The sequence below is a fragment of the Anabrus simplex genome, chromosome X (assembly GCF_040414725.1).
Source record: "Anabrus simplex isolate iqAnaSimp1 chromosome X, ASM4041472v1, whole genome shotgun sequence".
NCBI lineage: Eukaryota > Metazoa > Arthropoda > Insecta > Orthoptera > Tettigoniidae > Anabrus > Anabrus simplex.
The window spans coordinates 180,039,472-180,063,235 of NC_090279.1; the positions used below are offsets into that span (position 1 = coordinate 180,039,472).

The following is a 23,764-nucleotide window of genomic DNA, read 5'->3' on the forward strand; positions in this document are numbered from 1 at the left end:
GTTATCAGGAAAGATAGGGCTGATCAGGAGGGGAGGGGATCAAACGAGGTGGGTAAGGTTGAGGCTCTGGTCATGGGAGATTCCATCGTTAGACACGTGGGGAAAGTGTGTGGAGGAAAGGGTACCAGGGTAGAGTGTTATCCAGGAATTAGGTTGAGGCAGATGTTGAGGAAAGTAGAAGAGAGGGAGGAGGGGAAGGAGAAGGTGGTAGTGTTTCACGTTGGTACCAACAACGTAAGGCAAGCTGATATAAGTACCAACATAGTTGGAGATGTGTGGGATCTGGTAAATGCAGCACGGGTGAAGTTTAAGAAAGCGGAGATTGTTATTAGTGGAATACTGTGTAGAAGGGATACTGACTGGAGGGTGATTGGGGATTTAAATGAGACTATGGAGTGGGTATGTGGGAAACTGGGAGTGAAATTTCTAGATCCAAATGGGTGGGTAGGAGATAGGGATCTGCGCTCAGATGGCCTTCATTTAAACCGCAGTGGTACGTATAAGTTAGGAAATTTGTTTGGAAGGGTAATAGGGAGGTACATTCAGGGAAACGGGATGGCCTAGGGAGCGGTGATACGGGAACAGGGAACTGGAAATCAAGTAGAGATGACATAAAATTGTTAGTGTTGAACTGTAGAAGTATTGTAAGGAAAGGAATAGAATTAAGTAATTTAATAGATATATATTCACCAGATATTGTAATAGGTGTTGAATCATGGCTGAGAAATGATATAATGGATGCAGAAATTTTCCCACGGCACTGGAGTGTGTATCGTAGAGATAGGATAGGAAGGGTGGGAGGCGGAGTGTTCATTCTGGTGAAAGAAGAATTTGTAAGCTACGAAAAAGTTAAAGATGAGACACATGAAATTCTAGGTGTAAGGCTCATTTCTAAAGATAATAGGCAACTTGATATATTTGGAGTGTACAGATCGGGAAAGGGTAGCACTGACGCGGAATCAGAATTATTTGATAGGATAGTCAGCTATGTGGGAAACGACATGGAAAGAAATGTGATTGTAGCGGGAGATCTGAATTTGCCAGATGTAAGTTGGGAAGGAAATGCGAACGACAGAAAGCATGACCAACAAATGGCAAATAAGTTAATATGGGAAGGACAGCTGATTCAGAAAGTGATGGAACCAACCAGAGGGAAAAATATCCTGGATGTCGTGCTGATAAAACCAGATGAGCTCTATAGGGAAACTGAAGTAATAGATGGTATTAGTGATCATGAAGCTGTTTTTGTGGTAGTTAAAAATAAATGTGATAGAAAGGAAGGTCTTAAAAGTAGGACTGTTAGGCAGTACCACATGGCTGATAAAGCAGGCATGAGGCAGTTTCTAAAAAGTAGCTATGATCGGTGGAAAACGGTAAATATAAATGTAAACAGACTCTGGGATGGGTTTAAAGAAATTGTTGAGGAATGCGAAAACAGGTTTGTACCATTAAGGGTGGTAAGGAATCGTAAAGACCCACCTTATTATAATAGAGAAGTAAAGAGACTAAGAAGGAGGTGCAGACTGGAAAGAAATAGAGTTAGAAATGGCTGTGGAAGTAAGGAGAAATTGAAGGAACTTACTAGAAAATTGAATCAAGCAAAGAAGGCAGCTAAGGATAATATGATGGCAAGCATAATTGGCAGTCATACGAATTTTAGTGAAAAATGGAAGGGTATGTATAGGTATTTTAAGGCAGAAACAGGTTCCAAGAAGGACATTCCAGGAATAATCAATGAACAAGGGGAGTGTGTATGTGAGGATCTTCAAAAGGCAGAAGTATTCAGTCAGCAGTATGTAAAGATTGTTGGTTACAAGGATAATGTCGAGATAGAGGAGGAGACTAAGGCCAAAGAAGAAATAAAATTTACATATGATAACAATGACATTTACAATAAGATACATAAGTTAAAAACTAGAAAAGCGACTGGAATTGATCAGATTTCTGGGGATATACTAAAGACAATGGGTTGGGATATAGTACCATATCTGAAGTACTTATTTGATTATTGTTTGGTCGGAGGAGCTATACCAGATGAATGGAGAGTTGCTATAGTTGCCCCTGTGTATAAAGGAAAGGGTGATAGACATAAAGCTGAAAATTACAGGCCAGTAAGTTTGACATGCATTGTATGTAAGCTTTGGGAAGGCATTCTTTCTGATTATATTAGACATGTTTGTGAAATTAATAACTGGTTCGATAGAAGGCAATTCGGTTTTAGGAAAGGTTATTCCACTGAAGCTCAACTTGTAGGATTCCAGCAAGATATAGCAGATATCTTGGATTCAGGAGGTCAAATGGACTGTATCGCGATTGACCTGTCTAAAGCATTTGATAGGGTGGATCATGGGAGACTACTGGCAAAAATGAGTGCAATTGGACTAGACAAAAGAGTGACTGAATGGGTTGCTATATTTCTAGAAAATAGATCTCAGAGAATTAGAGTAGGTGAAGCTTTATCTGACCCTGTAATAATTAAGAGGGGAATTCCTCAAGGCAGTATTATCGGACCTTTATGTTTTCTTATATATATAAATGATATGAGTAAAGGATTGGAATCGGAGGTAAGGCTTTTTGCGGATGATGTTATTCTCTATAGAGTGATAAATAAGTTACAAGATTGTGAGCAACTGCAACGTGACCTCGAAAATGTTGTGAGATGGACAGCAGGCAATGGTATGTTGATAAACGGGGTTAAAAGTCAGGTTGTGAGTTTTACAAGTAGGAAAAGTCCTCTCAGTTTTAATTACTGCGTTGATGCGGTGAAAGTTCCTTTTGGGGATCATTGTAAGTATCTAGGTGTTAATATAAGGAAAGATCTTCATTGGGGTAATCACATAAATGGGATTATAAATAAAGGGTACAGATCTCTGCACATGGTTATGAGGGTGTTTAGGGGTTGTAGTAAGGATGTAAAGGAGAGGGCATATAAGTCTCTGGTAAGACCCCAACTAGAGTATGGTTCCAGTGTATGGGACCCTCACCAGGATTACCTGATTCAAGAACTGGAAAAAATCCAAAGAAAAGCAGCTCGATTTGTTCTGGGCGATTTCCGACAAAAGAGTAGCGTTACAAAAATGTTGCAATGTTTGGGTTGGGAAGAATTGAGAGAAAGAAGAAGAGCTGCTCGACTAAGTGGTATGTTCCGAGCTGTCAGCGGAGAGATGGCGTGGAATGACATTAGTAGACGAATAAGTTTGAATGGCGTTTATAAAAGTAGGAAAGATCACAATATGAAGATAAAGTTGGAATTCAAGAGGACAAACTGGGGCAAATATTCATTTATAGGAAGGGGAGTTAGGGATTGGAATAACTTACCAAGAGGGATGTTCAATAAATTTCCAATTTCTTTGAAATCATTTAGGAAAAGGCTAGGAAAACAACAAATAGGGAATCTGCCACCTGGGCGACTGCCCTAAATGCAGATCAGTACTGATTGATTGATTGATTGATGCTTATTCGAATTCAGTTTCATCTGTTTGTAGGCGTAAATCCTTGTCCAACATTACTTCACCCTTTCACTCTGCAATCTGTTCCTCCCTTCTGTCAACGATGCTTGGGTACGGGACATAACTTTTTCTTGAAAACTCTTGGTGGTTTTGATCTGACTTGTAAGCATCTCTGTTGTTGATTTCCGTTCCTTGCCTTCCCATTTCCTCCAGACCCTTCTTCACCTCCTGATGGTCGAGCGAACTCCTTGATGTGTTAGCCGCAGTGCCTCCAGAAGCAATGACGGGATAACAACCATTCATGTGTTAGTTCGATTCCCAGAAGCACCGTAGTTTTCCTGTCTCAAAACCCCTTATTATCATGGTTGGTCAGTCTTCCCAGGTTCATTCTCTAGATATGTCCAAAGAACGTAGATCTCCTCTTCCGGATGCTATCTGAGATCTTTTCCGTCTTGAAATATAAGTCTTGGATTCCTTTCTTTCTGTATGATCTATCCTTTGTTCTTTGGGGGTCAGGTATTTAGTCCTTTCTTAAATTATTCCTAAAAACTTGGAAATATATCTGACATGTTCCTTGATAAATTATTCAAATCCCTAATTCCTCTTCGTATAAATGAGTTAAAGAGCTTCCGCTGCTCAGGCAACAGCGCACCGGTCTCTCACCGCCGAGTTCCGTGGTTCAAATCCCGGTCACTCCATCTGAGATTTATGCTGGGCAAAGCGGAGGCGGGACAGGTTTTTCTCCGGATACTCCGGTGAACCCTCTCATCTTTCATTCCAGCAACTCTCTCCGATATAATTCCATTTCATCTGCCAGTCGTTAATCATTGCCCCAGAGAAGTGCGATAGGCTTCGGCAGCCGGCACAATTCCTATCCTTGCCGCTAGATGGGGTCATTTTATTCCTGACCCGATCGAATGTCTTGAAAGAGGATGCGGATTTTCTTTTTTATAAATGAATTAAAAGAGCACAACAGGACTTGAAATCGAACCAGACATCACTTTCATTCCCAGGAGATGCTCTACCATGACGTTCCATAGAAATCTACTCTGGCACCTTCCACCAATTTCTTTTCAGCAAGATTATTTGCGAATCTCATACGAGCCAGATGCATACCAATGACATTTTGTCACACATAGCCACGACTTCTTGACATGTGAAAATATGTTCATATGATGATATAACGCTTGGAGCCACAATTTCTGACAGGCCACACAACCAAAAACATCTTGTTTCCACTAAAAAGGATGATGAATTATATTAGGACTATCTATATTATATCGTTGCAACAAAAGTTGAAGATATCAAAAGAGTGCCTATTTATTCTACTGTACCATCCAATTGTGAAGAGGAGTATACGAAATCAAAACTCAAATTACACTATATACTTCGTCTGACTTATTGAACACACATTTTGTTTTTAACAAAACCGATTTAAAATAAGGACACACACAGGGTTGAAAGTCCAACTCTGACAATTTCAGACAAGAAGGTAAATTATCGACCTACTTAATTCAATATTTCATCTATTATTTTTTTCCATTTTACTCAGAAGTTTGATGTGATATGTAATCATGTTTCTGTTTTTACAAGTGTCTTTACGTCGCATCGACAAAGATATGTCTTATGGCGACGATGAGATAGGAAAGGGGAAAGAATAGGAAGGAAACGACCGTGGCTTTAATTAAGGTACAGCCCCGGCATTTGCCTGGGGTAAAAATGGGAAACCACAGAAAACCATCTTCAGAGCTGCCGACAGTGGGTTTCGAACCGACTATCTCCCGACTGCAAGCTCACAGCTGCGCGACTGTAGCCGCACGACTAATTCGCGCGGTGTCTTGTATTTAAAGAAGCAATAAGGATTATTACATGTTCAGTAATATTCTTTTCATCTGCCAATTATTCGAACACAAATTTCTTACGTATCGGGAGGGACTTCAAATTAGAGCAGTGAACTACTGCCATTTTTGGTGGGCATAAGAACCCTCTAGTTTCTTCTCTGGAACTAGACTGTATGATATGTGAAGCTCCCTGATCCTTTGCACTTTTTGGCAAAAAATCCAAGTTTTTAAATATTTGGCATCTAGCACCTTTCTGCTGATAGGTATCTAATTGTTAGCCGCAAGGCACGGTGAATGTAATACCTCTGTTGCATCATGCGGTCACATAATACTGACGTCAATCTTTTGTTGCTAGATATAATTTCTCAAATTTCACCTATTGTAATGCGATTTATAGAGACGCTGGTTGCAAGTTATTGAGTAGACTGCAACGTCGTTAAAATGCATGTGTGAGATACGTCTGTAACCCACCTTCGCATTGTGTATACCCGTAAATTCCTTCATTTTTCACGGCCATTCTATCTTACTTCATATTTGGAATACCTCTCATCCCCTCATAGTCTTAATACTAGATGTACTAATAATTCCATCCTTGCTTTATCTACCCAGAGAACTGCAATTTACGATCATTAATTTACAGTACTTGCCTGCCGTGAGTGGAATCTCCTTCCTGAAAGTATCAGAGGGAGAAGCGCTATTCGTACATTCAAAGAAAGGAGACATTTTATGCACCAGTAATGATCATACAAAGGGCACTAGGAAAGCTTTGCAATACGCAAAAACGGTTGGTTGGATACCCCTGCTATGGCGAGGGATGAAAATAGAAGCGAAAACCGGTCTAGAAGACAGCAAGGTGCGAACTTCACACCAGTTGTTACCAAGCAGTGGGATTGAAAGCAAGTTACGATGTCAGTGTGGTCTAAAGATTAATATCGCAAAATTACCCGCTACAGTCCGGCTCCATGGCTAAATGGTTAGCGTGCTGGCCTTTCGTCACAGGGGTCCCGGGTTCGATTCCCGGCAGGGTCGGGAATTTTAACCATAATTGGTTAATTTCGCTGGCACTGGGGCTGGGTGTATGTGTCGTCTTCATCATCATTTCATCCTCATCATGGCGCGCAGGTCGCCTACGGATGTCAAATCAAAAGACTTGCATCTGGCGAGCCGAACTTGTCCTCGGACACTTCCGGCACTAAAAGCCATACGCCATTTTATACCCGCTACAATTTTGCTCGTGGCTTAACTGTTGCCCAGTGCTTGGAGGAAATGACTCCTGTGCTGGGAAAAGACTGTCCACATCGGACAACAATTTTCCGCTGGTACAAGGAGTTCCAGAGGGGAAATTTTGGGGTTGAAGACGATCCTCGTTCTGGGCGACCGTCTGAATCAGTGACTGAGGAAAATATTGAAGCTGTGAGGAAAATATTGCAGCAAGAGAGGCGGTTGACATATCGGCAGGTAGAAGAGACCCTCCACATCCCTGCACCAGCTATTCATTCAATTCTACACGACGATCTCCATGTTAGAAAGGTTTGTTCCCTTTGGGTGCCCCATTGACTTTCAGAAGAACAAATGGCACATGCAGCGAAATGGTGGCGAGAAATGCTAAAACAGTTTGAAAATGGGACTTTGCGTAACGTCAATAGCATCCTTACAGATGACGAAACTTGGCTTTATTTTTACGGTGTCCCAACAAAATCCCAGAACAAGTTGTGGCTGTTTGAAGTTGAGGGTTCTCCTGTGACTGTGTGAAAGTCAAGGTGAGTGAAGAAATGGATGACTGAAGTATTCTTCACTAAACGGGGCATCCTGACTCAGGTTGTGCTGGAAACACAAAGGACAGTTACTGCGAAGTGGTACAGTGAGACTTGTCTGCCTCAGGTCATCCAGGCTCTCAAGCAACTCCGTCCAAGGTCACGGCTCAACACTTGGCTCTTGCATCACGACAATGCTCCAGTACATCGTGCTAATGCAACAATGGATTTTCTTGCCAGATCAGGGTTGACTGTGCTTGATCACCCTCCATACAGTCCTGATCTTGCCCCATTTGACTTCACACTCCTCCCAGAAGTGAAGATGAAGTTGAAAGGGCGGCTGTTTGCATCCGACGAGGAGCTTCTGGCAGCATGGGATCAAGAGTGTGAAAATGTAACCGAAGAAAAGTGGCAGAGTTGGTTCAGTGACTGGTTTCGACGTATGGAGAAGTGTATTGAGTGTGGTGGAAATTATTTTGAAGAAGTCTAAAGCGTTCACTCACATTTCAAAACTTTCCTAGTGCCCTTTGTATGTTAACTTCATGCTACTACTCACAACCATTATGCTGTCATGAACGCCCTTGGTAAAAGATTAGTTTCAAATTCTTCATCGTTTTCTTTTAGAAATGTTATTATATCTTATGGACTCTCATTTTTTGCACACAGGATATGAGTTTTAAGAATTTTCCTCTTATTTATTTTTTTAATTAATTAATCGAATAGCAGTTTTGCAGAGCACGTTAAATCAATATTTCGGTTCTTGCTGTTTCTTCTTCCTCTCTGCCCATATCCCTTTCATTCGTTCTGACATCTTTTTCCGGAAACTGTTCTATGTCGTGAGGCTGCTTTCATTTTCTTTCTTGTTCATCCCTGAAGATCGCTTTTGAATTTTGTCCCTAAACAACTTCCTATGATGTGAATCTTTAATGTCAATGTTTGCTTCTCTGAGGTCATTTGATGTCTGTGTAAAACACGTTGTTTGTACTTTAAGCTTTATGATGTTATTAGCATTTTGTTTTGTCATTCTGTCATTATTCATTCTGTTATCTAACTCCCAAGCTAAAAGTTTTACCGACCAATACCCACGCGGGATGTTTTACTCATCTATCCGAGATGAGTAACAGCAGAAGAGACAAACCACAACTCAAGAAACAATGGTTAATATAATATTGTTGTTGATCAGTTTTATGAGATTTCAATTTTTTAACCCTAACCCCATGGCGCAACAACCCTGAAGGGCCTTGGCCTACCAAGCGACCGCTACTCAGTCCGTAGGCCTGCAGATTACGAGGTGTCGTGTGGTCAGCCCGACGAATCCTCTCCGCCGTTATTCTTGGCTTTCTAGACCGGGGCCGCCATCTCACCATCAGATAGCTCCTCAATTCTAATCACTAAAGCCCGGATTTTTATGCAGTAACAGGTTAGATTGCGAACTAATTTGGTTAGGAGGAAGTGTCGGCCACCCGCTCTGCCACAATGTAGCAAGAGTAACATAAATTATAGGGGTTCTGATGGGCCGCACCCCTCATATTTATGCAAACCCCATAGCATAATCGTTGTGAAGGTAGACTATACTTGCTACTCGCTTCAGTAAATTTGCATTCTAACCTATTAATGCATGAAAATCCGGGCTCTGCTAATCACATAGGCTGAGTGGACCTCAAATCAGGTAACCAGGTAAAATCCCTGACCTGGCCGGGAATCGAACCCGGGGCCTCCAGGTACGAGACAGATACGCTACCCTTACGCCACGGACTGGCAATCATTCTGTTCAAATGTCCGGAAAAAAAGGACAATCTTATTTTACGTATGGTGTGTGCTATATTCTCCACATGTACATAGATTTCTTTATTAGAACATGGCATGTTATATTCTGCTTTTGTTGTCCTAGGGCGAAGAGTGCTTCCAACCAGTCTTCCTTATATGTTCATAATTTTGTTAGTTTCACCTTTCCGCATAAGTTTTAGTGTTTCGGTTCCATAAAGAGTCTGAGGCCTCACCACTGTAATTAATTTTGCTGTCCCATGCAATGCTTTTCTTTTTTTATACATTTGTAGTGTTCTGGAATGATACGTTCATCTTCTTTGCTCTAGCCTCTAAACTGTGTTTTTCGTTGCTGTTTTTGTTTATACATTCACTTGAATATTTAAAGGTGTTGGCTTTTAATGTTAAAAACATTTGATAGCAGACAAAGTAGGGGTCCCTCCATACTGCAAAAAACTTAAAAATTAAGCAATTTCCTTAATTTTCCCGAAAGTTTAAGGTCTAAACTGCCCGGAAAGATTTCAAATTGTCAGAATTTAGTAGCTATATTAAAATAAACAAATTTTGAAAATCACTTCCGGTTTAAATGCAGCCTAAAATCCCTTGTTTCTTTACAAGTTTTCTTTTTTTTTAAGTCCTAGCCAAATTATGTTTACGTAATTCTCTCTGTAATGTGTTCCTTGGTTAAGTACCCTTACGCGTTTTTAGCTTCTTTAAAAAAAATGTCTCCACTGAATGTAGTTATAACGACTGAGGTGAAACTCTGCATTGACTCACATTAGCGCTTGTAGTGGTGCTTAACTGAAACAATGCATTGACTCACCTTAGCGCTCGTAGTGGTAGGAAAAGCCAAACTTCTAATCTTATCCACCGGAAAACGATTAAAAGAAGGATTGTAATTGTTAGGAATAAATAAAGAATATATTCTCATACTTAATTATATTTTATTTATCTAAAATTCGTAGCTCATATCCCTAGGATGTTTTCAACATGAGTTGCTTGCCTGAAGGGTAGAAATAAGGATTTTTAAATTTTGTTTCGATTTATGATCATTTCATCAGGGCAATCTTTAAGTGTTTTTTTATAAATTCTGCCTTTGAGAAGGAGATTAGTAAAGCAATTATTCCTGCTTGCTCAATTAAGTTTTCGACTTGGATTTTGGCGTTCTCCGGTGTGTCCGTAATCAAAGCAATGTCATCCGCGAAAGCCAAGCCAAATATATATATGTTATCTTTCTGATATCCCAATTTAATGCCTGTCATATTTTCTCCATTCCCAATCACCTTCCCCAGAGCACAGTTAAAAAGAGTAAAGGTGACAACCCATCTCCCTGCCAGACTCCTGTTCTTATTCCTCTTATATTTAACTTTTTTCAATTTAATTTCATCATTACTTGTATTACCAAATTTAATTTTATTTGCATTTATTTATTTATTTATTTATTTATTTATTTATTTATTTATTTATTTATTTAATTTATTTATTTATTGATCTGAAAGTACACAGCTTTTACACCCAATTAAGTACCTTCTTGACATTCATTAACAATCTGTATCTATGAAGTTAAAGTTTAACAAAAACAAAGTTAAAAATCAACAAAAAAGGAAAAGAACAAAATTAACATTATATCTGATACCATTTACAATTTATAGGAAATGAAAAATTCACTACGATATCACACGGTAATACAAAGCAAAAGACAATACCAAAAAAACAAAGAAACTTAAAACACGAATGAGTACACTGGGAAATATGGTGAGTACCAGAAAGAAGGAATTATTAAAACTTTAGTTTAATTGTTCTAATATGTATTTATTTCAGTGCCTCTTTAGATGGAAGAGAAGGTCTGAAGCCCTTAATCTTGCTAATTAAAATAAACATCACTTACTTACTTACTTGCTTACTTACGTACAATGGTCTTTCCTTTCTAAAATGAGGTATTGATCTCAGCTGTCTGCAACTTTTATAACTTCCATGTTTATATAACACTCACCGGCCTAAGTACGATTACTAAACCACAGATGTATTCAGCATCAAACACAAAATAGATTGAACAGTGAAGCCGTGTGGTTCTTATGCCGAGCTCTTCAATTAGGTTGATTTTTTCTATCTCCACCATAATACGCATGCATAATTTTATAACTATTATAGCTTTAAAAAATATTCCCTCATCCAATTGAAAAACAGAGGCACGCATGGTATGATACTACTACAAACCGTATACGATAACATCTTGATAACCCCTTAAGCTAGTAATCTGTATAATTTTACGGTCCTAACGATACCTTAGTAAATATAAAAAATGATAATGATGCCGACATTAGCGCAATATTTCTCGTGATAAAAATTCAGCGATCTAAAGTAATATTTTAAAGTCATTACTAATTCACTTTGTGTAATCGAACTTTATCTCCATACACATAGAGTTTGGAGACCACTTTATTGATGAGATCAAGATAAGGAAAAGTGTGAGACGAGCATATATCATGTCTCCAATCCTTTTTAATTTATGCTCTGAAAATGCTTTTCGATCTGCCCTTGACGAAGTTGTTAAAAGGAATCAGGATGACGGGAAACAAATGAACTCATTCCGTTATGTAGATGACACCTACATACTTGCGAACTGTTTAGAAGATCTTCAGCTCCTCCTAAACAGTATCAGCGGAGTAAGTAAGGAGTTTTTCAACTACTAACAGCATTCGGCTCGGAAAAGCACGAGACCAGCATTTACAGAGAGAGCATAAATTCATGGATATTCGTGCTCGAAAAGAGTCATAATTTATAATTTAATCCTGAGAAATATTGACAAATTACAGCGCATAATTGTGGAGTTCCGTTTTGCTAAGAGGATGACAATTGAGGTTGGTAGTGGGGTATTTAACTTCACTAAAGTAGATACAGATGGTTCTGCTGTTGGGAGTACTCCTTACATGACAGTAGGATGTGGCTCAAGTCGGTTATTTCTCCAGGGTATTCTGGGCTGTGAGGGGAGTCCAATATCTTGATCCTGTGTAGATAACTCGCAAGGCATCCATGACCCAGACCCAGACCAAAGGCGTCATCGTGTTAGTTTCAATTTCTTGAACCAGACTTGAGTTGGGATGGTGGGCTGAATTTTAGCATAGTGTTTTCCTCTTACAAGCTGTGACGTTTCCACTTCCCAGACCATTCCCTGTAAGCCTACTGCTTGATTGTGGACTGGAAATCAGTAAAATAACTAACGATGGCAGAAGTAACGAGGACATAAATTTTGGTTTCTAAAATTTTTTAAATATTATTTTTGCTCTAGACATCAACATTGTTACATAGTCTAGGACAACGTGTACCTTACTCCTATTAATTCGTGTTAGTATAATTATTTATTTGGGTCACTGGTCTGAACAGTGTTATCCTTAGCTTATAATAGACTCTTCTTCTTTCTTCTTCTTTTTCCTACCGCTTCCCCCCACACGTGTGGGGTCGCGAGTGCGAACTGCATCGCACATGTGGATTTGACCCTGTTTAAGGGTCGGATGCCCTTCCTGCCACCAACCTTATATGGGGGGATGTAATCACTATTGCGTGTTTCTGTGCTGGTTGGTAGTGTAGTGTGTTGTGTGAATATGAGGAGGAGAGTGTTGGGACGGACACAAACACCCAGTCCTCGAGCCAGAATAATTAATCTGAAGCGATTAAAATTCCCGACCCGGCCGGGAATCGAACCCGGGACCCTCTGAACTGAAAGCCAGTACGCTGACCATTCAGCCAACGAGTCAGACCTTAGATTACAATAGACATCATGAATTAACTGAATGACTATACGAACTCGGGGCCCCGGGAACGGCACCTCGGGATGAGGGCACGAGTTTAGTCCGTCTCCATGGCTAAATGGTTGGCATGTCGGCCTTTGGTCCAGGGGTCCCGGGTTCGATTCCCGGCCTTCAATGGTTATCCACACCCACTCAACCACGCTCTGCTACCACTTGTTACTACAGCTACTCTAACCTGGTCATATTCATCTTCATCATTTAAATTCGCCTTAAAAATCCCAGTATGCCTACCATGCGGTAGAGTAAAAGGGAACGTAGGAATTTACTCACTGGCAGAACATCACGTTCCTTCATTAAATATATAATGAAAAGTGAAATTATGAATGAATTTGGATCACATTTTACGTCCTTTTTATATTTTTGTATCATGATATGTCTTTTGTAGGTCTTCAACGTTCGAGCCCTACTTTTTAGCATGTCCACAAGTAGTTTTTACTTCATTTCTGCTACGAATCTGATTATTCTTCCCCGGTGTGGAGTAGGTACTCTTGCGAAATCGTTAAATTTACCATTCTAAGCCCACTCATTTCTTAACCAAAAACACTCGTGTATTGTGTGCTACCTGATTTGTGAACAGTTCCTGAATGCAATCGAGATCCTAATTGAAAATTGATCTTCTCATATATGCGAACTTAATCTCCTCTGCTGTGAAGATAATCCGATATTCTATTCATATCTGTGTGTTCTGTATGAGGAACAAATTAACCAAATCAAATATCGCAATTCCTTCTACTTCATGCAGGGGGAGAATACGATTTCTATTTGTTGACATGTGGAATATGGAAGGTGGAAGATTAATTATGAGTGAGAAACTCAATGGCACACACAATGCAGGCAGCATTAATTGGAATTGTGCATACGGGGATAACCGGGATTAAGAGTGTAATGTCCAGTTTGATTACACAAGGTTGAATGATGGCTTTCTTTTTCTTCTTCTTCTTCCTCTGCAGGTGTAGGTGTAGTGTAGCAGGTGTAGTGTCTTCCTGCTGTACAGTACGGTACGTGCAGGGATTGTCAGTATAGTCATTATGTTCATTATTGGCTAAGTACAGTGCAGTATTTATGGAAAATCATGTATTGATGGCAAGAAAAGTAATGTATTACACTTTGAGATTACCCTCGGATAACACGGAGCCTCTGCAAATCGTGGCTCGGATAATCAGGATTGTACTGTAAAAATAATAATAAAATAATAATTTTGTTGTTGTTGTTGTTGTTTTGGTAATCAGACCATAGATTGGTTTGATGTAGATCTACATGTCACCCTATCCTGTGCTAACCTTTTCATTTCTACATTACTACTATTTCCGTACTTGGAACGTGGTCACTTTTAGCACTAGCGGCCCTGAGCAACAATTGATTAATCCTATTAGATATGTCAGACAAGTGTTTGACAAAGTTACTAGCTTCCTTAGCATTATTATCCTTTAATTTGAGAGACAATGGGTCCCTGGCCCTATTGTAAAAATGGAACAGTCTAGCCTGAACTCTCTTAAGTTGATTACGAGAAAGATCACTTACTTAAAAAAACTAACTAAAGCTAGCTCGGTGGTATTATCAGTGATAGTGGGCAGAGCCTCAGTAGTATCTTTCTCCTCAAATACCGGGATACAAATGGGAAATTCTAAAGATTCCTTAAGTTTGCCAATATCTGCCGCAACCGTGCCACCAGACTAGACCTTCCTAATTAGAAGTTCATAGATAAGTCCCTCCTTGCACAGGTACCCACGTGCATGGACTTCTAGAGAACCAGACATAGTAATAGAAAACTTGACAAAATTTGGAAAATTTCAGCAACCAAAACATTTTTAGAGTTCGGTGCTTATTTCTATGAGTATCCGTAATAGGGGCTTTATCCAGGCCCATTCAACATCGCTCTGCTACCACTTGTTACCACAGCTGCTCTAATCTGGTCATGTTCATACTTTGGTGAATAAAGGGAATAGAAGCTTTTGAAATGTGGTATTCCAGAAGAATGCTGAAGGTGAGATGGGTAGATCAAATTTTACCAGAAGAAGAGATGGAATGGTAGGACACATCTTAAGGCACACAGGACATGTCCAGTTAGTTATTGAGGGAAGTGGATGCGGTAAGAACGGCAGGGGTAGTGGGAGTAATTATTCACCAGCATTTCTCGTAGACTGATCAGACAATATCTGAGAGTAGACAAGTTTTTGCCATATTGCACTCTTTAAACAATTTCAAGTTTACTTTCCCACTCAGTTAAAAGAAGAAACTAGTTGAAACCAACGTTCTTCCAATATTCGATTATAGTAAGGTAGTTTACAAAGACGCAAAAACCTAGCTTCAAGATAAACTACAACGTGCACAGATTGCCTGTGTAAGATTTACATGTAATTTGAAATTTTCAGACCACGTTACCCAGTCTTACGTCGACCTCGGATGACTACGCCTGTGGGACAGACGCAAGCTGCATACCCTGACTTCATTGCACCGAATCCTTATCTTACAATCCCCAACTTACCTGTATGAACGATTTCATAGCCTTTCTGAACACCATGATAAAAACACCAGAGCGCTGAACTCGATATTGCTCGCTATTCCTAAGCATAAATCCTCAACCTACCACAATTCCTTCACGGTTGTGGCCGGCCGTGAAAGGAACTTCCTTCCGCAGGAGGTCAGAGGGATATCTAACCACGGAAGACTGAAAAGTAGGTGCTCAAAATATCTCTATGAAACGAGCTCGTAGTGCAACATTATTATTTTTATTATTATTATTATTATTATTATTATTATTATTATTATTATTATTATATCATTCATCAATAGTGTTAGAGTACTCAGCTGTGGCTCCCTGCATAGTTATCCTTATCCCGATCCCCACTTTGTAATGATTTTCGCCCACAGTAATAACATGAAAAAACTGTAACATTCGTCAATGTGATACATTTCTGGATCGGAAAAAATTGTAAATATTAGTAGGTTTATCTATATTATTATTATTATTATTATTATTATTATTATTATTATTATTATTATTGTAATTAACTGTATGTTAATTTCTTCGTAGGTATTATTTATTGTAATTAGGAAGCAAAATGTTCATATATATTGTGTATTATAATAGATATGTAGAGTAACATAGCACAGAAGCATATTAATTTGTTTCAGTCTCTTTCTTCTTATTCTTATTCTTCTGCTAAGGACCACGTTCCAATTACAATTCAATTCTTCATGCTTTGTTGTTTTCCCTTCCGTTACTTCCAATATTCTTTCATTCTTTCACTGTGCTGTTCCTTTCTGTCCTCAGACCACTTCGCCCCAGGTTTCTTGTTCAATCTTTCTTGGAATCTTCCATACTTACTACCCTCTTTCTAAAAATATCTCTGTCCATAGTTTCTTCTTCTCTTATATTACTTCTTTCAAAATCTTTCTTTACTTCTTGAATCCAGCTAGTTGTTGCCTTTTTGTCCCAAAGCTACTTGAAAATCCTTTTTGTTAATTTGGAATCATCCATTCTGTAAATATATACAAAAAATTGCAATCTACTTTTTCTTAAGGTTTATGTTATGTTTTATATGTTCCTGTATATTTCATGATTAGATCTTAATTTCCATACTTCTGTTGTTTTCACAGGGCCTAAGATTATTCTCATGATTCTCCTTTCTAGTACCTCAAGTTTATCTAATATATAGTTCAGTACCAGGCATTTACTTGCATGTAGGCATTCCGGTTCCAATTATTTCATTTATTTTTACTTTTTCATTTATTCAATATTCTAATATTTTTATTTTATGTTATTTATGTATTTCACTGATTAAATGTAAGACAGGACATGTGTCCCTAACTTTGCCCGTTAAAATAATCTGCATCTATCTATCTAATTAGTGAATAATATTTAAGTTGGTAATAGCAAAATTAAATGCAACAAAACCATGCATGTATCAAATCATTTGGATTGCAATAAATAAGTACTCTTTCCCCAGCTCCTGGCTATCCGGAACTAGGGATGGGAGGATTCTATTCTGAAACTAAGATGTGGTCTATTCGATAAAGCTAAGAAATTGAAAGCTGTAAACATAATCAGTGAATAAATGCTCTTGAGAATTTAGTGCAAGTGCTTAGACGTCCATAGGGACTGGATGAGGTAAGCATACAGACTCTCATTCCCGTGCTAGAATTCTTCTCAAATAACACTTGCTCGATAACCAACATTACTGTATAACCACTCACATTTTTAATCCCCTTCCAGTGTTAAAAGCTCGCATTACAGCAGTGGTAAATTATGCACCATCTTACAGCTCTGCGTACGTGGTGGGTGCTGGGTTAAATCTCTCCAATTGAAATCCTGTCTGCGCATTTTTTTCATAGTAGGAACTTACAAATTAAAAAAGAGAGAGAACCGTTTGAGGTAGCGGAAATATGTTTTATGTACTAGCTTTTTCATTCTGTAGCGGTCTTTGATGGCGACCGGTGGAAACATTAAAAACGAGAGACGGGCAAAAAGCAAGGTAGAACAAAAAAGAATGTCTTTTCAGCTGAAGTTCTGGATGGGATATTAAACGAGCTAGGCAGTTTATAGTCTGCTTGTGTTTCATTACCATCAAGTTGAATAGTCTGACAGGACCACTCACTGGGTTTACATCAAGACTTGATCACTAATTTTTATATTATCCGGTAATAGAGGAGCTGCCAGCGTGTGCTGGCTAGAATGAGTCGTAACTAGCGCTGTGGTGTCGTATGAAATAGATCCGATACCACAATACATCGGGTATTGCTGGCTGACTTGGAGACTTCAATGCATGTATGAAAACCGATCATATATTTCATGAGAGATTAAGATAGCAAATCCCAAATTATTTCAATCAATCAATCAATCAATAAATCAATCAATCAATCAATCAATCAATCAATCAATCAATCAATCAATCAATCAATCAATCAATCAATCAATCAATCAATCAATCAATCAATCAATCAATCAATCAATCAATCAATCAATCAATCAATCGTCTGCATTTAGGGCTATTTCCCAGGAGGCATATTACATTTCAATTGTTTACCTAGCTTTTTCTTAAACGTTTTCAAAGAAATAGAAATTGGGCCGATGACCTAGATGTTAGGCCCCTTTAAACAACAATCATCATCATCAGAAACAGAAATTTAGCGAATATTTCCCTTAATCATTTATTTCAATCCCATACTCCTCGTCCTATAAATGAATATTTGGCCCCAATTTGTTCTCTTGAATTCCAAGTTTACCTTCATATTATTATGATGATCTTTCCTACTTTTATGTAGGCAAGTCAGTAAGTATCGATAATTTTGCTCTATGACGTTGTGTGCTCACCAGCCACTAGATGGCACCTTTGTCTACATCTGTGATAGGTTTCAGCGTTATCAGATCAGTACAGCTTGCGCTGTTGCCTCCCTTCGTTGTTCAAGCATTTCTGGCAACTGCCTAGGAAAATATCCATTACCGTCTGCAGTTTCCTCGAGAAACGGCAGCAATTTCTTGACGAATGTTATTTCGAAGTTCATCTAAAGTGTGTGGATTTGTTTCGTATACTTTCTCTTTCAATACCCATCAGAGATAAAAATCGCAGTGGGTTAAATCGAAGGACCGAGGAGGCCATATGTTGTTAGTGATAACTCTGTCCTCAAACACTGCATGGATTTCCTATAAGAAGTGGGCTGTGTGTGCCGTCGCAGAGTCTTGCCGGAAAAATGCTACACTTCCTTCTGTTAATTCTCCAAAAAAACGGTCGCAAATGGTTTGCACGTACCTATCACTATTGATAGCTTCCTGAGAAAAATTGGGTATATTATTCTCCCGTCGCTAACAGCGCATCAAACTCCCTGTATTTCGTCACCGGCCAACTCACTCAGGAATTCCCGTCCATAGGATGGAGCGGTTCCGATTTATTCTGCTCACCCGGTATTTAGAATGAGTAGTTTTCGAGATATCGTCCCAGAAAATCTGTAGTAAATAAATCGTCCGACAATTACCAGGGGGGCCGGTGGGAGCGTGTTCATTCGAGAGAACGGCTGGCCATATTCCAAGATAAGGTGAACAACTCCAGTTCAATAACTTTCATTGCAGTTACATTATCTATAAATAAAGCCCGGATTTTTATGCATTAATAGGTTAGAATGCAAACTGAAGCGAGTAGCAAGTATAGTCTACCTTCGCAACGATTATGCTACGGGGTTTGTATAAGCATTAGGGGTAAGGTCCATCAGAACCCCTATAATTTATGTCACCCTTGCTACATTATGGATGAGCGGGTGGCCGACAGTTCCTACTAACCAAATTAGTTTGCAATCTAACATGTTACTGCATACAAATCCGGGCCTTATCTATAAACAATTCCTGAACGTACGCTAGTGAAGGAGTGGTCACTCCAGTACAAAAAATCTAACAGAAAACAAAGAAAGAAACCACTTTTTCCTTTGCGAAAATCAAATGACCTCCCGGTCATGGCCATCCATCAACTCCTGGTAATTTCAAACGACCACCAGCCATAAGACATAGCCTGTACGGTTGTTATGGTTACGCACCCGTCACACGTTTTGTCGTGGCACGCTATACAAATATTTTGATGACCCCCAGTCATAAGACATAAGACGAACACAACAATTGAATTTGTGCTGCTAAAAATATGGAAGATGTAGCAGAATATTGCAAAAGGCACCAATATGTCCAAACTTGAGTACGCGTCGGTAATTTGGTCTCCCATTTACAAATCTTATCAAAACCATGTGGAGAAAGTTCAAAAACGTTTCTTACGTTATCTTTACTTTAAAAAATATAACAGGTTTGTTCCTAGCGGCATAATTCACTATAAAGATCTCCTGAAAGAATTTAACATCACTTCATTATTAAACAGACGTATAATAAATGATCAAAAATACCTCCATAGAGTTATCAATAATGTGGTAGATAACAGTTACTTTCTACAACAATTCTCGTTCAATACCCGGAAAGGAAGTTTAAGACACAGACATCTCTTGTTTCTTCCGATTTCTAAAACAGTATTTTATAGAAGCTCACCACTGTTCAGAATGTGCACTACTTATAACGTCACAGTTCAAAAATTTCCTGATCTTGATCTAGACTTTGCTGTTAGATACAATTATTATGTAAAATTATTGAAGAAGGCACACAGTTGAAGTAATGGTCACACTATGCTGGGCACTTTGAGTTCAGTTCACTATTTCTGAACGTTTACCCTATAGGTGTATATATGTACTATATTTATACTTATTTCTTGGTTAATTTGTGTTTCATTTTTGTGTTTTATTTTATTTAAATTCATATAATTTAATATAGATGAAGAAAATGTAAGGAAAACTGCAAACAAATTATCATTACTAATGTCTATTTGCACTTAAGATGTAATGTGCTGTTCATACCTATTGCTACAACTCATCTCTCACCAAACACATATATTTCATGCGTTACTTTCTATGATTTTCTTTTTGTATGTCAGTTTCTTTAACTGGTGTCAGTCTAAGATTGGAGTTATTTCTTTTGTAGATCCTAATTCCTAATTTATTTTATGTTTCTGTTTTTCTAATTTTTAATTCATTTTTAGATATTAAGTATTTTAGGTCATAAGTCCACTTCGAACCTGAAAAAGTCTACTTTTTAAATTAATTCTTAGATATTACAGTAAGTATATTTAAACTTGAAAAAGTATTAATGTGCTGTAAATTCTGTTTGCTACTCTACTTGTTAATAATGTTGTATATTTTTATTTTTAGATATTAAGTTCTTTCTAACAATTGTTATTTTTAATAATTAATGCATAATGACTAAGCCACCTGTAATTGGAGAAACATCTCTGTTGGTGGTATGAAATAAATAAATAAATAAATGAGTTGATAGTAATTAAATTATGGCTCATTGCACGTGACTTGGTTAAACATTTTAGTTTGTTGACTAATACATTTACTACTGCAATTGAGACCTTCGCCTTGTTTTAAAAATAATATTAAAGTGCTGTCTTCAAAACTGATGGTTCATGATTAGGAACGACTTACAATGAAATGTTTCAAAAATGTAATGTTGAAGTTCAGAGTGGCCGCAAAGAAGATCAAGTGGAGTAAATTTAATTCATAAACCTGTATTCAGAAATTCATGGTTTCCACAAAATTTGATTGCAAAATGTGGGAGCCAAAAATGAGGATTGGGTCTTACCTGAAGAAGTCGTTCCTGCAGAAAAGCTTCCCTTCGCGGCTGAAACACTTATCCGTGAGTGTGCCATGGCAATCGAAGCATCGGACGCACTCTGCATGCCACGTGCGTTCCAGCACGTTGAGGAGGAACTTATCGAGGATGGGCTTGTCGCAGCCAGCGCACGCGATGAGCATGCTGCCTGGGAGCAGCGCGGCGGGGTGACCCCGACCTGTGGACAAACCAAGGATCACATGAGTTAAACTACTTGTTGGGGGAAATGCACATGAAAGACAATGATTAAAAAGGTGAGGGTGACACAGAATTGTGTACAACAATTAGGATCACATTAGCTGAACTACTTGTTGGGGGAATGCACATGAAGGACAATGATTAAAAAGGTGAGGGTGATACAGAACTGTTTACAACAACGAGAATCACATTAGCTGACCTACTTGTTGGGGAAATGCACATGAAGGACAATGATTAAAAAGGTGAGGGTGATACGGAACTGTTTACAACAACGAGGATCACATTGGCTGAAGCATCCGGCTCCATGGTTAAATGCTTAGCATACCGGCCTTTTGTCCGAGATCACGGATCGGAGATTTTGACCTTCATTAGTTGTTTCCTTCGATTCGGAGTCTGGGCATTCGTTTCGCCTTCAACGTTAGAATTAATCTTAGGTAGGGCCCATTCCTCACAGACGGGAAGGTCGCCTATAGGACGTCAACTATCAGGGGGCCATGTGTCATCAAAACTATTGCCTAAACTACTCCCTGGGTATGAGCGCATGCAAATTAAGGAAGAAAGAGGTGGATATGATGTAGAACTGTGGACAACAACAAGGATTACTTAAGTTTTACTGCTTGAAGTTGGGGGGCGATGGGATATAAAATATAATGAGCAAAGATGTAAGGTTGATAGAAAGCTGTGAAAAACATCAAGGATAGCATTGGTTAAATTGTCCGGGATGTGTGCATCTCGAAAGCTATTAAAAATTCAATGCAATTATACAGAGCAGTGGACAACAAGAAGGTGCGAAGAATCGTCACAGCCAAAGAACTTACCTAGGGCACACTTGTCAAAAACAAATGATGTTAAATTTCTCTTCGTAAAAATCAAATGGTCACAAATATGTCTTTCAATAAATGAAACTCAAATTGATAACGATTTATTTGCATCTAACGAATCGTTTACGAGAGACATTTATATGGAATGGGGAGTGGACAAGTGTAGGATCAATGCATCGAAAGAGGGAAACAGACTCAGGGCCAATGAAATCACTACTAATGAAATAATTTCTATAGCATATGATAAAATGAATAATCTCTCAGTCTCTCAGTCATGGTCATCCATCAACACTTAGGAACGTGATAGAAGTAAGTGGAAGCAATGGTTACTAAATCACGGTCCCAGATGAGATCCCTGGGGTGCCTTTTTCTGAGTCGCATCTTTTGACAGGATCTCGTGGATGTATTGTACCACCTTCACCTGCACGGTTGCTAGGTAACATCGCGTCACACATTTTGCATCGTTCATTTCGCGACGCAAATTTTCAGATGATCTCCAGCCGTAAGACATACTTATATCAAAAAGAAACAGTGTGTTAGGTGGCGCTGTGTTATGCGTTTTCTTCCGGTTTCCTCAAGGAAGGTTGGGGACCCAAATAGGTTTCCCGGGGCACGACCGGTCCTGCACGTCTTGGCTGGAGAAATTGAGACGATGGTTCAAATAACCATCTCGCTACGTCGTGCAGCTAACAATAAAACTCTGATAGCCGGAAAAATTACCAACGTCAGTTGATTAATAAGGCATTAGAAGAAGAAGATGAAACATGCTGCAGGTGGGTAGTCGCGGTGATGATTAATGTTTAAAGTGGAAGTACGTCCAGGTAACCATCGGCTAAAGAAGGAGTCACCAAGGGCGGGAAAATGAAAGACTCTTTAGGTCGTGAAAATGAAAGATTCCTTAGGTCCCGTAAACCTAACACTACCGAAGCTGGTAGAGAACAAGCGTTGCCCACGGGAGGTCAGATAGAGAAGATGACGGTGAGGAGTCCGACTCAAGTATCTGCAAGCATAGGTCGCCAAACCACGGTCCCAGATCAGAGCCCTGGGGTGATCCTTTTTGTTGCCTCTTTCGAATCTATTCTACCGCCCTCAGCCACAGTGTGGGGCGGATCATACTGCACGGTTAATAAAACTGTGTGAAGTAGAATTAATAATGCTATCAAGGTTTTGGGTGTTATAGAAAATACCACCATATTGGATGCAATTCTTTTCCACTCCGAAAGGCTCTGTGAAGAGAAAGCAGAAGAAGAAGAAGACTCATCAGCCTGAGGAACAGAAGAACAATGTATCTCATTAGGTCAAGTAGCAGGCTACGTCTGATAAAATGATAGATGTATGTTAATTCCCCTGACAGATGTAGACAACCACTTGACAAATTGCTAGCATGCTCACAGTCCTGTAGCAGTGCTAGTCCACCTAGCGGAAAAATACTTCGTGCAGTACTGCCAACCTCAACACAATAGCTTTCTTCTTGCGGAATATGATCAACACTAACTGGTCAGTAAAGTAGCCTTCATTTCAGAAAGTCCCGATTTCGATTCCCTGCCAGGTTGCGGATTTTAACCTAAAATAGTTAATTCCTTCAGCTCGGAGACTGGGTGTTTGTGGTATTCATAACGTCCATGCACACACAACACTATCCTTCACAACAATAACACTCAGTTTCTCATTCACTACAGATGCCTGCCACCCTTGTGGAAAGTTCTGCATTACAAAGGCTGAAACAGTAATAATTTATTACTGAGACCGTGATTAGCTCGGTAATTCGGCTGTTAGCTTCCCAGAAGAAGGCTGAGGTTCGAATTCCGGTCAATCCTGGATTGAGATTTTCATCTCAAAAACCACATGGTGTCAAGAAGGGCACCCGATTTTATACCCCCAGCTAAAAGCAAAATTAACCTGCGTAGCGTCAGCGACTAAGAAAGTGTCAC

General features: G+C 39.1%; 1 protein-coding gene across 1 annotated transcript in view; it reads right to left on the reverse strand.

The window, feature by feature from the left end:
- Lim1 (LIM homeobox 1) overlaps nt 1-23,764 on the reverse strand; it is a 401,359-nt gene that overhangs the window by 207,211 nt on the left and 170,384 nt on the right. The window contains exon 2 of the mRNA XM_067158717.2: nt 20,785-20,992. Coding sequence (XP_067014818.2) covers nt 20,785-20,992 — 208 coding nt within the window. The remainder of the gene's footprint in view (nt 1-20,784; nt 20,993-23,764) is intronic.